The sequence below is a fragment of the Leucoraja erinacea genome, chromosome 21 (genome assembly GCF_028641065.1).
Source record: "Leucoraja erinacea ecotype New England chromosome 21, Leri_hhj_1, whole genome shotgun sequence".
NCBI lineage: Eukaryota > Metazoa > Chordata > Chondrichthyes > Rajiformes > Rajidae > Leucoraja > Leucoraja erinaceus.
The window spans coordinates 31,047,797-31,065,908 of record NC_073397.1 but is presented as its reverse complement, the minus strand read 5'-3'; the positions used below and the strand labels follow the sequence as shown (position 1 = coordinate 31,065,908).

The following is an 18,112-nucleotide window of genomic DNA, read 5'->3' as shown; positions in this document are numbered from 1 at the left end:
TGACAGACGATATAGTTTAACACCAAATAATTTGAAAAAAATGCTAGTAATTATGTGCAACCAGGAAAGTTTGGTCATTTAATGTAGAATACCATTACATTATCATTTTTAACCATATTTTGGTGATGGAAATACATGCCATTTTCAGTGCCTTTTTTGTAATTTTATTATGCTCTTTTGCCTGCCTGTTTCAGAGTTTTTAGCAATTAAACATCCTGGCATATATTGTCTTCCTGACTTATCCTGAAACATCCTGACGTATTGTCTCTTCTTCATGAATGATCCACCTGCCTCCATTGTCAAAATGTGCGCAGTCGCTTCCAAATTAAACTTGGGGCTGAGTGCCATCAAACAAAACTAATTGACATTTGTCCCATTTTTGATCATCGTTGCAGGCAATTGTATTAGTGGGGGAGTAATCACAAGCAACAGATAGGATCGAAATGAATGATTAACCTCAACATTCTGCGTTTTCTGTATTTGATGGTTCGATTCCCTAAATTTATTTATTCCTGTTATTATTAAATTTACTTTCTGCCATACCAAAGATGACACGTTCACATTTTGGCGTGGCTTGAAAGAAGCAGGTTTGCTTGAAGATGTTATGCAGGAGTTTCAGCAAGAGATGCAAGGTACTCTGAAAGGCCTTCAACAAAGACTGCATCAGCCTCCTCTTCAAGTCGGAGGTGAGTCTGTATGTTTTCAACATAGCTTTTATAATTTTTATATATAATTTGTGTAAAATTTTGTTTGTAAAATAAAGTTTGCTTTTGTGAAAAATTTGCGGCGACCATACTGAGGCCGCGACGAGTTACCAGAATGCGGGAACTCCTCGCGACCTTGAAGGAGTCACACCAGAGACCACCAGCGAACATGTGGCGATCATGAGGCGAGTGCAGAGTCTTCTGCACTCGCCTAAAAAGTCGCCTAAGTGGGACAGGCCCTTTAGTGTTCCCCAGTGGCATTGAAAGCACTGGTTGTTTTGTTGTATGGCCCTTCAGAATTAGTCAGACATTCTAAAGAATTTATATTAGTTAATTGAGGTACTTGTGGAGATCTGATGTTTCTGTTTCTTATTGAATTAGATCTATAAATACAAAGTTTTTAGATATAAAATTTAAACAGAAAAACAGTTTAGAAGATGTATCATGAGCTGATTAAGGTTAAATAAGTGTCTGGAACAAATACGTGAAATTTAATATAGACAAGTTCTGACACTAGGAAACATTGGCAAAGAATGAGTGCATGCTACAATAATACAATGGAATTGACAGAGTACACCCAAGTTTGAAACAAGAGTATGTAGTGGAATGGACATCAATCACATTTGTTAAGAGTATAAGAGAACCCAAGGGGGTACAGGATTGTTATTGTAAGATATACATTGAGCCATGTAAAGAAATATTAGGGCTGGATTTGTAGAGGGCATCTGTAAGCAGAAAGGAGAGGTGGAAAGAGATATTAATAAATGTTCAAATCGATCTAGAAATAGTCCAAAAAATCTTGCGAATTTGGCTTCGGTGAATTTAATCAAGGGACTTATAGTGACATTGTGAATGAATGCCTGTTTCACTGGCATCATAAGTAGGAATTCTTTCCTGAGAGCTATTTGTTACACCCTGCACAGCCAACACTCATTTTGATGTTACTGGTGCAGAACTAAAGGAAGAATTTTACACTTAGTTCTTTAGCAATTTAGCTAAATATCAAGGAGAGATTGATGTACGCTGATATGTTGCTGATACTGAGAACCATGCCACCTTTATAAGAATAAACCTTCCATGATGATTTTAACAAGATATGGAATTAATTTTATGTAATGTACATCATCTGATATTTATTTTATTCCCCTTTAAAATAAATCAACATTGAATGTAGTTAAAATCCCCTAATAATAGTAAATTTTGAACATTTATTTTTTATACTTAAAAATGCATTGAGAAAGTGTCTTGCACATTAGAGGCCACATTCTCATACAGGTGCAAATGAGTCTTAAATAAAAAATGGATAATTCAATTATTAAATAAGAACATAAGAACTAAGAACCAGAGGAGACCATTTGGCTCACGAAGGTGGCTCTGTCATTCATCTGGGCTGATTTTCTACCTTAGTACTTTTCTTTTACATTTATTCCCATATCCTTTGATTCCCGTATTACCCAGAAATCTATTGAATTCTGCTTTGAATGAATTTGGAGACTGGACCAATTTTGAATCCAATACACCAAATCTCCATGGATTCCATTTGCCTTAACCTTCTGTATCAACCTACTATGTGGACCTTGTCGAAAGCTTTACTAAAGTGCATGTATACAACATCGACTGCGCAACCCTCATCAATCATCTTCATCATCTTCTCAAAAAAACTCAAGTTTGCAAGACATGACAAACCCCTATGATTGTCCAGATACAAATAGATCGTATCCATAAGAACTATCTCCAGTCATTTCTCTACCATTAATATAAGACTCGCTAGTTTAGAAATTCATGGTTTGACTCTTTTGCCCTTCTTAAATTGACGAACAACACTGTCCATTCTCCAGTCCTCTGGGACTTTGCCTTTGGCTAAACAGGATACAAAGATCTCTGTCAAGACCCCAACCATCTCCTCTCTAGCCTCTCTCAACAACCTTGGGTATATCCCATCAGGCCCTGGGGAATAAGATGCCTTAATGTTCTTCAGGAGCCCCAACACCTCCTTAGTATCATTATGTCCAAGAATATCAGCAAACTTATCATTGATCTCACAATCATCAATGGCCTTGATGAACATCAATGGCCTTGGTATAGAACTATCCATAAGCCAATTATTTTTATTCCAAGTCAGAAATATTTGTTTTCTATAGCTATCCCTATCATACACTTCATATAATACTTTTATTTCATCGAATATTTACCCTACCCATGGTTAAACTGATGGAATATATTCTGTATCCAGTTGTTAATGATACCAAATGCATTATTATTACTATGTTGAAAAATTATTTTATGCATTTTCTCAGGTAATTTTTTATGTTGGATTTCTGCAAGGCAGGTCTTCTGTAGCCCAGAGAGTCCATGTGGTTGAATCTGAAAATAGGGTCCTAAATCTAAATCTAAAGGTATGAAGAGTGAACAGCCTAAGATAAATTGAAGTGCTTGATTGGTAGATGTAACAGCGGATAAACAATGATTAACGTAGAAGAAACAAATGCAGAAACGGCAACTTTCCTGCCTCGTGGAAAATTATATAAAGATGAATAACAAAAGTTAAGGGTAGTCCAAAGAGGAATCATGTCATGTTTGACCGAATAGCAACTTAATGACTGGGAGTGGTTTTGATTTCAGCAATGAAGGACTACATTATTTTGAGAAAGAATGGAGTATAAACTTGCAGGATCTTCACTGATTTATGTTGTCCTGCTGTTATTTCCATGTTTACCAAGAATTCATTCAATAGAGGCTGTAAATATGTGGACTTTTCCACAATTTTCCAATTAAATTTATATATACCAAGCAAATTGTAATGTTTGTAGATTGCCATATTTGTTTCACTTGCTATTGAGAAGCATTTTTATTGTCTCAAATGTATATTTTGTGGACTATATTTACTAACAGTGTATTGTTAATTATTTTTCAGATGCAATCATACTTAATAATATTGTGCAAAGTTTTGGTCTGTTGGACCTTGTTAAAAAAGTGTTGGCGAGCCATAAAAGTCAAATGGATCGTTCCCGAGAGCAGTATACGCGTGATTTAGCAGGTCAGTTTAATTCTATTGGAGACACGAGGAACTACAGATGCTGGAATCTTGCATATAACACAAAGTGCTGGAGTAACTCGGTGGCTCAGGTCGCATCTGTGGAGGAAATGGCCAGGTGATGCTTCGAGTCGAGACCCTTCTTTGGAGTCAATTCACTCAGTCCAATTTTCAGTCTAAAGAAAGATCCTGACCCAAAATGTTGCCTATTCATCCCCTCCACAAATGCTGCCTGACCCGCTGAGTTAATCCAGCACTGTTTTAATAAGTTTAATTCTACTTAAATATTGTCCCTATTACATGTTATTGATAGACAAAGAAATACAACAAAGATGAAATCTTCTCTTGTGCCAATCACTGCAATTTTTGAGGTGCTTTTATTATTACTCCCCTTTCAGCAATATCTGCCTTCCACTCTGCCGTTCACATCATCATCCACTTAATACTGCATTGGGGCATTAGTCTTTCAATGGAGTGGCACGGACAATTGAGTGTATATAGTTTACACATCTATATATACCACGGTATGCACTTTTTCTGCAATATTTCTACCCCAACATATTTCACCTTTAGAGTGTTGTGAGTGAATTTTTTTGTGGCCTAGATTTTGCTGATTCTTCTTTGGTGCCCACATTTACCACTGAAGTAACCAATTGTTATGTGCTTACCTTGTGTGTGTTTGCCAACACGAACTTGCGGAGTGAAGCCCTATTGTCTCTGATTGAAATGGGTCGAGTGCCTGGCTTGATATATCTGGTGATGTGGGCTGGCTGGAGCAAGCCATGCACATGTAATTGCTGAGGAGACCGTAGACACAAGGGAAAGTTGTGTCCTGAACATTCATGTCCGTCAGAACTGTCAGGTTTTATAGTGCATGATATTTTAAAATCCCTGATAATCAGAAGCATTCAAAAACAGCCAAAAAACACAAATTTGCTTATAAAATTAACACAACATTTAAAATGTCTTTGAAATAATTAAGAACATTACCACAAAGACTAATTATTAAAACAATATTATTTACTTTGGAGATACAAGGAATAGCAAGTGCCGGTTTACAAAAAAAAGAGTAACTCAGGCAGCATCTCTGGAGAACATGGATAGGTGACATTCCGGGTTGGGCCCCTTCTTCAGACTGATGATTATGAAGGGGAAGGAGGGGTGTGCAAGTGGGGGGGGGGGAGAAAGCTGGAAGAGAGGGGAAGGACAAAGTCTGGCGAGCAACAGGTGGATATAGGTGAGGGGCGTTTTGATAGGCAGATGGCTGGACAAAGACTAGAGATGAAAAGCCAAAAGGTATGAGATAAGGATAGAAGAGGTGCGAATTGTGAAACCAGAGGAAGAAATATAAATGGAAGAGAAGGGGGAGGGAAGAAATGGGTGTGTGTCTGTATAAACAACAAAAACGTTTTTTTTAGGTTAATTACCTAAAATTGCAGAATTCAATGTTCATACCGTTAGTTTGCAAGCTACCCAAATGGAATTTGAGGTGCTGTTCCACCAGTTTGCCTGTGGCTTCACTCTGGCAATGAAGGAGGTCCAGGGCAGACAGGTCCGTATGGGAAGAGGAGTTAAAATTTGGCGAAATGGTCACAGAGTCGAAGCTTGGTCGAGCTGATGTAAAGGAGGTCACACCGGGAACACTGGATACAGTAGATGAGGATAGCGGAGGTGCACTTGAACTTCTGTCTCACCTGGAAGAACTCCTGGGGTCCCTGGATGCTGGTGAGGGAGGAGAGATCAGGACAGATGTAACAACCCCTGTGGTTGCTGGGTAAAGTACCTGAGGAGGGGTTGGTTTGGGTGGTAAGGGAAGTACGAACCAGTTGCAGGTGGAGATGCTTCTGCTGTAGGCAGAAAAGGGTGGGTAGGGAAGGTGTGACTGGTGGTGCAATCGCCTTGAAGGTGGTGGAAATGTCGGAGAATGATGTGTTGGATGAGGAGAGAACTTTCTCCTTGGGAAATGCTTGCTCGTACTTATATGAATAAATACAAGCAATTTTCTGTAGAACCTTTAGAAAAACAATGGCGCAGTGGTAGATTTGCTGACTTACAGTGCCAGAGACCTGGGTTCGATCCTGCCTAAGAGGTGCTGTCTGCCTGGATTTTGTACCTTCTCCTCTTGACCTCATGGGTTTTCCTTGTGTGCTCCAATTTCCTCCCACACTCCAAAGAGCTACATGTTTGTAGGTTAATTGGGTTCGGTAAAGATTGTAAATGTCCCTAGCATTGTACGGGGATTGCTGGTCGGCAAGGACTCTGTGGGCCGAACGGTCTGTTTCTGCGCTGTATCTCTAAACTAAATTAAACTAAAAACCTTGACCTCCCTGGGATGACCATTGTACCTCAGTACCAGGGTTTGTTTATTATTTTAGCAGTGGGCACATTGATGTGGGGGCAGATTGCCAGAATTGTTGCTCATGATCTCTACATGTCCGGGCTTCTCTAGGCCAAATACTGAAGATCTGTCTCATTAGCCCTCTGCACCCTTGAATTCAGCGGCTAAATCCATTTGGCAGCTGGCGTGAAATGATCTGAAACACTTGCAGAGTTTGGAGCAGAGCTTTGATAGCTATGAACGTTATGAGGCATTTTAGTAATTTTAAATTTCAAACATTCAGGGAAGTAAAACTAAATGTTTAAAAAAAAAATGATCACATTAAAATTTATTTTTCAATGGGAAAAAAATCCTCCTGTTTGTAGAAGCAGGAAACTGCAGATGCTAGTTTTCAAACAAAGACACAAAGTGCTGGAGTAACTCAATGGGTCTTTAAAGGCGATACGTCTAAGATTAAGCAAGATATTCATGTTTTTTCTTCTTCTCATTTTACTTAAATTACCGTGACCATGCCTGTCATGACATTGCAGTCATGTATTGTGAAAGGTCATCCTGCTAATAATTGACAGTGTGACTTTCAATAAAAACAGCTACTTCATATCTGTACACACAGTGTTACATAAATAAAGATTTTCATAGCTCAGCCCAGCAAATGTACATTAAACTACATTATTTACTAATACAGTTTCAGCAGAACTAAATTTGAAGTGCTTCTCTCTAATAACAATATGTTTTGTTCACTAATTGTAAATACCAAACATAGCTTTAAAACAGAATTATATCCAGGGAAAAATACTTCAGCGATGAAGCCTAGATTGTGTTTTATTGCAGTTTCCCCACACTCAGAGAGTAATCACATCCCTTCTATTAGATCTCATATTATAACAACTCTTTCTCCTGTTGCAGAGATGTAAAAGTCTGAATTATTACATCTTAATGTTCTCTGTAACCTTCAGTAAGGCCCTAAAAATCCTGTTCATTTTAGTTGTTCAAAAGTACATTTTTTTCACACTTTTCCTTTGACTCCACTGACGTCCCTTATCCAATATTCTTGACCTCACTTATTTATCTTAAATGAAACTCTTGTATCTTCTTCTTCGAAGCTGCTTCATTATAGTTTTGGTTTTGTTATCCCTGTGCGGTGCTTCAAATTTATTCCATAGTACCTTCCTCAATAACCTCCACTGGCAGCCTGTTCCATACACCCACCACCCCTTGTGTAAAAAAAGTGAGTCCTCGGGTTCCTATTAAATCTTTCCCTCTCACCTTAAACATATGTCCTCTGTCGATTCCCCTACTCTGAACAAAAGACATGCATTTACCTGATCTATTCCTCATGATTTTGTACACCTATACAATCACCCATTGTCCTCCTCCTCTCCAAGGAATAATGTCCTAGCCTGCTCAACCTCTCCCTAAAGTTCAGGCCCTCGAGTCCTGGCAACATCCTCCTAAATCTTCTTTGCACTCTTTCCAGCTTGGCAACATCTTTCCTATAACTGAACACAATACTCTAAATGAGGCCTCCCCAATGTCTCATACATCTGTAATATGACCTCCCAACTTCTATACTCAGGTGGGCTCATTCAGTGCAATATCACTTTCTCATGTCTAACATTGCTATTCCAACTCCTCCCTGTTAGAAAAGAGAAAGAAGATGAGGGATATGGTGGAGAGGGTTAATTCTATGAAGTCATTTGGAATGAACCAGTTGGGCTAAATAGCCTGTTCTGGGATGTATATTCTATGCAATTCTAATCACCTATTGTACTCCGCACTAAGTTTAGGTTTATGTCATGTTAACGGTGGTACAGTGAACATGCTGTCCAATCAAATGAGAGATATATATATATATATATATATGAATACAATCAAGCCAAACTCAATTACAATAGACAGAACGAAGAGAAAGATACAGGGTGCAGAATATAGTTCTCAGAGATTAAGATTAACATACATTTATTTTTGTCCAAAATGGAAAAAAAGCTTTAAATATCGCTGAATGCACTTTGTCTTGCATTTGTTTTAGCTTTGGAACAACAATGTGATGAGCATCGTAAACGGGCCAAAGAACTGAAGTACAAATCCCAGCACCTGAATAATGTCCTCATGACCTTAACGCCAATTGTAGCAGCTCCTCCTTCGAAACGGCCTCGCCTTACAAGGGCAACATCAGGACCAGCAACTATGGCAGCCCACTTGGTTACAACACAATCAGGCCAGATTACACTGGCTTCTGGAGTGCCTATATCTCAGCTTGCAAACATAGGAAAACTGGCAACGTTATCCACTATTCCAGTCTCAGGAATTGGAAAACTCCAACCCCACACAGCATTTAGTGCCACATCTTCACCGTTGATTGGAGGGTACAGTCTTCTGGCGTCAAGTCCTGGAATACACAACGCAGTTGAAATCCATCCTGATGCGTCTAATTTGGCAGTGCTAAGTACGGCTGCTATTCAGGATGGGAACACAGTGTTGAAAGTTGTCAGTCCAATCCAGCTGTTCACTACAGTTCCTGGTCTCAATGCTACACTTCATAATGCCAACCAAATGACATCTGTTGGAAGCACATATTTGGCTGTGCCTTCAGGCACCATTGAAACCACATCAGGAGAAGGACATGCCACTATACAGGTAACATCAATAAGTGAAGAACATGAACAGAAACCTTAGTTTTGGAATAATGCCTCGTGGTATTAGAATATTTGTGTTTAAATGACATGTTACTGAATGTGACTTTTGAGAACAGTACAGAATGGTTTCTGTTATGCTGTGTCTAAATCTACATCACCTAGTGGTAATAATTGGTAAAAAAATGAAAGCAGCAAAATCATGGAACAGATGCAAGTTTCTCTACTCATTTTTGAGACTTTGTCTTAAGTACAGAAATAAAGACTTTTATCGGATATGCTTAATAGGGTTGTTTATAATGCATTTTACGGAGCTTTGCACTGTATTTTGTGTGCTTTAATATCTGATAACATTCAAACTATTGTCATGTTGTTGCTTTTAAAAACATTGACTATTATGGAGGGTTTTTTTTCTTTTCAATAGGTGCTCTCACTGTTTTCTAACAATTTATTTTATTGTGTTGTGCTGTTCGGATAATCACATGTCTAATCAGGAGAATTTGTAAATACCTGGCTGTTTTAATTTGTTTACAGCCTAATATTGTGCATTCATTGTATTTAAAATAAGGCAAGTACAAGACTGCAAAGATTTATGATTTTGTCATAATAAAAACCCACCAAGGGAAATACAACAAATTGGGTAAACTATATACTTTTTTATTGTTTACGTATAGTGTTTCAAATAATCATTTGGTTTCCATTTATGTGGCAGCTCCAACGTAAGGCACCGATTATATTCATGATTTAAAAAAATTGGCTATTTGATTGAATAGCCAAAACAAAACAAAATTAATAAGTGTTTTCTATATAGAAATGTTTTAACTGTCATGTTAGGAATTTGACACTATACATGTTTTTGTTTTGCACAGCTGAATACTTAATAATATTAAGGGATTGGAATAGGTCACAAAACAGAGACAAAATGGAAACAAATATTGTCAGCAGCTTCCCTTTCCATGTTCAGATCTGTGAACTTTATACAAATTTTCAATAGAGTGGTCCTTCATTATAATTTATAAATGCCATAATTTGAGATTGATTTAAATGCCATACCTTATCATAATGCACACCATTTTTTCATCATTTAAGTTTATAAATTCCTACGCCATTCTTTATACAAAAAGAGCAATGCGTTTCATCATTAATATTTGAGGTAAAATTGTTGAGCTAAATTCTTTAGCTGAAGGAAAACTGTACAAGCTCAGTTTTACAGAATAGTAAATAAAGATGTCCATTTATTCATATAATCGATTTTTAATTATTCTCTTGCTCTTCAAGAAGTTTTCTAACGGATATGCTTAATAGGGTTGTTTATAATGCATTTTACGGAGCTTTGCACTGTATTTTGTGTGCTTTAATATCTGATAACATTCAAACTATTGTCATGTTGTTGCTTTTAAAAACATTGACTATTATGGAGGGTTTTTTTTCTTTTCAATAGGTGCTCTCACTGTTTTCTAACAATTTATTTTATTGTGTTGTGCTGTTCGGATAATCACATGTCTAATCAGGAGAATTTGTAAATACCTGGCTGTTTTAATTTGTTTACAGCCTAATATTGTGCATTCATTGTATTTAAAATAAGGCAAGTACAAGACTGCAAAGATTTATGATTTTGTCATAATAAAAACCCACCAAGGGAAATACAACAAATTGGGTAAACTATATACTTTTTTATTGTTTACGTATAGTGTTTCAAATAATCATTTGGTTTCCATTTATGTGGCAGCTCCAACGTAAGGCACCGATTATATTCATGATTTTAAAAAATTGGCTATTTGAATGAATAGCCAAAACAAAACAAAATTAATAAGTGTTTTCTATATAGAAATGTTTTAACTGTCATGTTAGGAATTTGACACTATACATGTTTTTGTTTTGCACAGCTGAATACTTAATAATATTAAGGGATTGGAATAGGTCACAAAACAGAGACAAAATGGAAACAAATATTGTCAGCAGCTTCCCTTTCCATGTTCAGATCTGTGAACTTTATACAAATTTTCAATAGAGTGGTCCTTCATTATAATTTATAAATGCCATAATTTGAGATTGATTTAAATGCCATACCTTATCATAATGCACACCATTTTTTCATCATTTAAGTTTATAAATTCCTACGCCATTCTTTATACAAAAAGAGCAATGCGTTTCATCATTAATATTTGAGGTAAAATTGTTGAGCTAAATTCTTTAGCTGAAGGAAAACTGTACAAGCTCAGTTTTACAGAATAGTAAATAAAGATGTCCATTTATTCATATAATCGATTTTTAATTATTCTCTTGCTCTTCAAGAAGTTTTCTAATACATTCACCTACTGCAGTTAATAGAGTAGAATCTGTCCCACTTCTAACCCTACTGGGGAGGTAAATGGGGACAGCTTTGCGATCACTCGCAGTTGAGACTTTACACTTCCTTTATGGGAAATTGTTGGCTTGCCCTTATCATTCTTTCACATTGCAGTGGTTGAGATTATCACCAGAGAACCGTGGGAAATTGTTGACACAGGCCCACTTGCATTTCAGCGTATTAATTCACAGGTGTACTGAGAATGAGCAAAAAGGCGATATGCTAATTTATTTTGAATACATCAACCAAACTCTGAAATGAAATTAGTCTGCAACTCATTCATTGATGGGTTTTATTTTATGTAATATCATTTTTTAATCTTGGTCAAAAAACATGTGTTTTTCAGGGTTTAGATGTTTTTTTGTGAAGACAACCATGCTTTTGATTTCAAGCGTGTTCAGGGTTTTTGCAAGGTCAAGCGAACCTTGAAAAAGGTCATATAACTCCAATGTGAAAGTAATTTGTAATATGTTACAAGCAAATTCAGTAATTTTTCAGTATATATGTTTTTCTTATCTTTTAAAGATAAAGATCACTTGCATGAAAAGTATCTTTAACATAACTGTGTCAACTGGTACAGAGTTCATTTGATGAACATTTTTGAATAGATTTTAAAACATTGAAAAAGGGATCTTAGGTTGCATTGATGCAACATCTTATCATGTTGTACTATCTCAAAGTGAAATCTCGGCTCTCCATTCATTTGGGAAGGGTGGCAGATATCAAATATCAATTGTATCTCTTCAACAGTCTGCTTCTGGTAAAACATCAATGGAAATTGCATCAGACATCTGATTTGAGAATTTGGCACGTGAGAAACTGATTAGAAAGAGAGCCAGAGTTGAGTTTTATTGTTTGTAATGTTATTGTACAAACTGAATGCTCCAGATTTGGATATCTGTTAAATCAATACGTGATTATAAATGCTTCAGTTGAAACTTCTTTTAGGGTTAGGAAGGGAAACGTAAAAGTTTTGTAATAAAGATTGTGTAATATAGGAACTTTTTTGCAAAACCTCCATTGCGTAATGTTCTAAATTTGTGTCTGTTAGTTGAATTTCATGCGGTTGCTGTACTGTATTTTGTCTGGCATAACAGCCATTTTTTCCATTTTGTATAAACCTTTACTGGCATACATTGGGTAACTCAAAGCATTGAAATAATAAACATTTTATGCCTTGCTTTGAAAGAAATTCAGACTTTTTTGCGGGGAACAATAAGAATTTAGGTAGATAAATATATGTGCAAGCTTGTGAATGGCATTGCATAGCATGAGCAAGTAGATATAATTTTTAACGTTGCTGTATGATTCACTTGCTGTGACTGAATTAGCATTTCCAATTCATTGCATGAGATTTTTTTACTGTAGCCTTGCAAACTGAATTCTACAACTGTCCAATTTTCTATAAAAAATAGTGACTGGCTTCTATTTACTTTATTTATCTGTGTATTTAATTATCCTTTAACCATTTTGAAATCTGGCAATACCCATCGTGATGCTGTGTGGTATTTTCCTGTTGGTGACAATTGCCATGGTGTGTACTGCACGACTTCTAAAATAGTTCCATTAGTTCTGTACTCTAGGTCTGAAAGGATATCCTGAGAAAGCCTGTGTCGGTTCAGCTGCATTTCCATTGGAATGATGTTTGCTGCAAAATTGAGTAATTTGCTTGGATGCATGGGAATTAAAGTTTCATAAACCATTCCTGCCTGAAAATTACTGCAGTATGCAAGGAAAAGCAGGTAAGTAAAGAATCATGCTCTTTGATTGTAAAAAAAAAGTAGTGCTTGATTGATTCATATGACCACATGGATTAAAATATGTTTGTGTTATTTTACTGGAATTGTTAGTCCAGGAATATCTGGTATAGGTAAATAAACCATGACACAGCACAACATTTTGGGATATTTTCATAATTTCATGCAGTTTTGAAAGCTGCAAAGTCACCTGAATCTTAACTGTAAAAGTTTAGAACACAAAGCAGTACAACACAGGACAGACCTCTCCGCCCATGATGTTTGTGCCGAACATGATGGTAATCTCCTCTGCCACCGAGTGATCCATATATCTCCATTTCCTGCAAGTCATGTGCTTATCTAAATCCTCCTGAATGTTTCTATCTGACCTGTCTCCGTCACCACCCCTCGCAGCACGTTCCAGACACATATTACTCTGTATTTTGCATGAGTATAAGTTCCCATGGGCAATGCCATCAGCCAAACTGTAGGTGGCCAATCTCCCTGTGCATGAGTCTTGGGGTATTCATACACACACAAAGATACAAGCTCAACAGCAGCTACTTATGGACGGCCACGGTGGCACAGTGGCAGAGTTGCTGCCTTACAGCGAATGCATCGCAGGAGACCCAGGTTTCGATCCTGACTATGGGTGCTGTCTGTACGGGGTCTCCCCGTGACCTGCATGGGTTTTCTCCGAGATCTTCTGTTTCCTCCCACACTCCAAAGACGTACAGGTTTGTAGGTTATTTGGCTTGGTAAATGTAAAAATTGTCCCTAGTGGGTGTAGGATAGTGTTGATCCGCGATAGTGGGGATCGCTGGTCGGCATGGACACGGAAGCAAACAGGCTGTATGTCTAAACTAAACTAAACTAAACTAAACTTCTTCTTGCGTATGGCATGCACAGCCTAAAGTTGTAGGACAACTTGTTCTATTTGCTCTTGTTTGATTGTGCCGCCTGGTTGATTGCATTCGTCGAAACCGGGCGGACCACGTGAAGGTTGCAATCTCCCACCCTTAATCTAAATTAAACCACTGTTAAAATAATAAGATAATTCCTTCTTCTAGCAGATCTCCTAAACTACAGAAATGCATTGAAAAACTGAATAAATAATGACTTCTTAGGGATCAAAGTTGCTCTTCTGGACAATAATACAACAAGATTCTGAACCGTGTTGAAGTTACACAATGTTAACATAACAATTTTGAACAGATTAACCTTTGTTGTAAATTCCAGTTCAAGTTTTTTTTCTCTCTCTTTGATTTTATTCACTTCCAATTTAAATCACTTTGAGTCTATAATTTTTTTTTTTAATTACAAACTTATTTACCAGTTATTTTCTGGCATTGTGAATTACATGTAATAATAATTGCAACAAAATTGTAGGCAGAAAAATTCCTAAAACTAATTTCACAAATAAGAAAACATTTTAAAAAAAAGACATGCAACCCCTGACCTTTCCTTTAATTTGTGTTCTGCTAAGGTTTTGAATCTTTTGCTTTTATCCTGTTGAATACAAATTATGTGTTTTTACAAGTTAGCGTTGAGCTAAAATTTGACCTTTGCATAAGAGATAAAGATGGCTTGGTATTAGAACATAGAACACAGAACAGTTCAGCACAGGAACAGGCCCTCTGGCCAATAATGTTTGTACTGAACATTATGCCAAGACAAACTCCCATCTGCCTGCACGTGATTCATGTATCTTCACTTCTTGCATATCCATGTTCCTATTCAAAAGCCTCTTAATGACAATCGTATCTGTCTCCACCACCAACCCTGCCAGTGCAATCCAGACACCCACTGTGTGTGTAAAAAAAACACTTGCCCAGCACATCTCCCTTAGACTTTGTCCCTCTCTCTTTAAAGCAATGCCCTCTAATATTGATATTTCTATCTTGGGAATAAAAGTTCTGACTGTCTATCCAATCTCATAATTTTATATACTTCTATCAGGTCCCTCAACCTCCTCATTTCAGAGAAAAAATCCATGCCTCTCCTTGTAGCCAATACGTTCTGGTCCTAGCATTCTGGTAAACCTCCTCTGCACCCTTTCCAAAGTCTCTACATCCTTCCTGTAATGGGGTGATCAGTACTGCACGCAATATTCCAAATGCGGCCTAATCAAAGTCCGAAAAAGCTGTATCGTGATTTCCTGACTTGTATTCATTGCCTCAACCAAGCAAGGCAAGTCTGCCTTCTTTATCACACTCTCGTTGTGTTGAGGGGAGAGACCAGGGGAGATGGATTGCAAGAATAAAGGAAAGCAATTAAGTAATTTGGTGGCTAAAACTGCCTCCTGAAGAGGTATCTCGTAAATTTTGCCTTATACCTTCAGTGGGGATTACAGAACATACACTCTCCCCATTATATAAATGAAAGGCATTGTAGTAATGCAGTACAGTTGTATGTCCTTCTCCTCCCCTGCTATATGTGCGAGGCCAGAACTGAATGCATGTAAAGAGCTATGCAGTTTAGAGAAAGGTTGTTTCGTATATTGGTTCACGGGCCTTGAACATGGATTGGATGGAATGATTACAAAATGAATTGTTGAGTCTGTTCCTTTAAATAAATGCTGGTCTATGACTAGTTCATCCATGGTCAGGTAGGTGTACCATTTGGTTAAAGTGTATAGAAGTGAGATCAACTGTCTAACCAGAAATTGTGCCAGCACAACAACCAGGCTCTCAACATCAGTAAGACCAAGGAACTGATTATGGACTTTGGTAGGGGAAGGATAAGGACCCACAATACTGTTTATATCAACGGGACGATGGTGGAAAGGGTCAATAACTTAAAATTTCTAGGCGTGCATATATCAGAAGATCTTCCCTGGACCCAGTACACCGATGCAATTGTAAAGAAGGCACATCAGTGACTCTACTTCCTGAGAAGATTACGGAGATTCGGCATGTCGAAGAGGATTTTCCTAAACTTCTACAGGTGCACGGTGGAGAGCATTCTGACTGATTGCATCGTGGCCTGGTTCGGCAACTTGAACGTTCAGGAGCGAAAAAGACTGCAAAAGGTTGTGACCACTGCCCAGTCCATCACCGGCTTTGACCTCCCCACCGTCAAAGGGATCTATCGTAGCCGCTACCTTAAAAAGGCAGCCAAAATCATCAAGGACCCACACCATCCTGGCCACACACTCATCTCACCATTGCCATCAGGTAGAAGGTACAGGAGCCTGAAAACTGTTAACGTCCAGGTTCAGGAACAGCGCCTTCCCCACAGCCATCAGGCTATTAAACACAACATTGAATAAGCTCTGAGCTCTGAACTGCAATAGACTATTAAAAGTCTGAAGAAGGGTTTTGGCCCGAAACGTTGCCTTTTTCCTTCACTCCATAGATGCTGCTGCACCCGCTGAGTTTCTCCAGCTTTTTTGTGTACCTTCGATTTTCCAGCATCTGCAGTTCCTTCTTAAAAGACGTATTATTTGTTCTTTGCACTATATTTGTTATTTGTTGAACTTTTTCTTTTTGTTCCCCATTATGTACAATGTTTACATATTCACATATTCTGTTGTGCTGCAGCAAATAAGAATTTCATTGTCCCGTCCGGGACATTCGACAATAAAACACTCTTGACTCTTGACTTGATTCTTGAAGTGTTGCCTGGGAAACAAAATGAATATCACTTGTCTAATACAGGTGGAAAGTGCTGGTCGAGTTTACTTTTATATATCTATTTGTTTGCAAGCATTCCATGTACAAGGCTAACTAACCATTTACCTTTTTATTGATCAGCCGATCAGCCAGCAAGGATACCTGCAAAATCTGAAGTAATATTTAAATAACCCCTATGGATGTATCCTTACACAACTGGCACACAGCAGGGACTTTGAAATTTGCAACAATCAGGACTGGCTATGTGCTAAGACATAGTCATTCAACTTAACTCTAGGATTGTACCTGGAGGGCAAAAAATGCAAAACAATTTCACCTGTTGCCATTATATTCATCTTGTTTTATTGATCACAGCAGAAATATGGTAAAGCCCCGTCCCACTTTCACAACCTAATTGGCGAACTCTGCCGAGTTTGCCCTTGACTCATACTCGCAGCATGGTCGCCACGAGGCCACAGGTCACTCTTCCTCATGCTCGTGAGTGGTCTCCGCGCACTCGTCGCCTCAAGAAGTTTGCGGTGTTTTTTCCAAGCCTGACAACAAATGTCCATGAGTCAAAAAAAAGGTCGGCATGGGAAAAAATTGATACTTTTTACTCGTAGGTAGGTCATAGCAGGTCGTGATGGTAGTCGTAGGTCGGTAACTGGCCTGAGGGAAAAAATGCAAACATGATTTTTCATCATGTGATCAAATTTTCACTCGTAGCTAGTCGTAGTTGGTCTTAGGTGTGGAAGACTAAGGTCGAGGGGGGTCGTAGGAGGTCGTAGATGGGCTGAAGGGCCTGTTTCCACGCTGTATTTAAACTAAACTAAAATATGGAACATTGCATCTTCTTGCATTGTCTTCATTCTCTGTGCCAAGCCTAACATTATATCAAAGTGGCATTGATTTATCATTACCAAACATTCCATTAGTGGTAGACACAAAAAGCTGGAGTAACTCATGGCACAGGCAGCACCTCTGGAGAAGGAATGGGTGATGTTTCGTATCGAGACCCTTCACCCATTCCTTATCTCCAGAGATGCTGCCTGTCCTGCTGAGTTACTCCAGCTTTTTGTGTCTATCTTCGGTTTAAACCAGCATCTGCAGTTCCTTCCTACACATTCCATTAGTGGTGGTTGTAAGATTTCATTACACACAGCCCAGACCCTTGGTGTCCAGTGGAAGAATAACCTCAACTGTGGCCTCTTACCAAGAAGTGTAGATGGGGAATGTTGGGCTGCGTGGGCAAGTTGGGCTGAAGTCTGCTTCCACGCTTTATGACTATGAGATGCTTAGTTTAAGAAAGAACTGCAGTTGCTAGAAAAATCGAAGATAGACAAAAATGCTGGAGAAACTCAGCGAGTGAGGCAGCATCTATTGAGCGAAGGAATAGGAGGTGGTAAAGTGACAATTGTAGCATTTCCTGCAGTTGCAAGGGAAAGTACCAGGAGAGGGGGTGGTTTGGGTGGGAAGGGACAAATTGACCAAGGAGTTACGGAGGGAGCGGTCTCTGTGGCAAGCCGAAAGAAGAGGTGATGAGGCCAATGGTGGGATCCCATTGGAGGTGGCGAAAATGTCGGAGGATTATCTGTTCTATGTGACGGCTGGTAGGGTGGAAGGTGAGGGCAAGGGTGACTCTGTCCTTGTTACGATTGGGGGGGGGATAGGGAGTGTGAGCGGAGCTACGGGATATAGAGGAG

The 18,112-nt window shown here is 38.4% G+C and overlaps 1 protein-coding gene across 6 annotated transcripts in view; it reads left to right on the top strand.

The window, feature by feature from the left end:
• Positions 1-9,345, top strand: part of gmeb2 (glucocorticoid modulatory element binding protein 2) — a 31,091-nt gene extending 21,746 nt beyond the window's left edge. For 4 of the 6 annotated variants that reach the window (XM_055652508.1, XM_055652507.1, XM_055652511.1 and 1 more), the window contains 4 exons: positions 549-686; positions 3,619-3,741; positions 4,137-4,262; positions 8,106-9,345. In XM_055652508.1, coding sequence (XP_055508483.1) covers positions 549-686; positions 3,619-3,741; positions 4,137-4,262; positions 8,106-8,752 — 1,034 coding nt within the window. In that variant the 3' untranslated portion in view covers positions 8,753-9,345. The remainder of the gene's footprint in view (positions 1-548; positions 687-3,618; positions 3,742-4,136; positions 4,263-8,105) is intronic. The other 2 variants (XM_055652512.1, XM_055652509.1) reach the window with 1 other exon arrangement.
• The last annotated feature ends 8,767 nt before the right edge of the window (positions 9,346-18,112 follow it).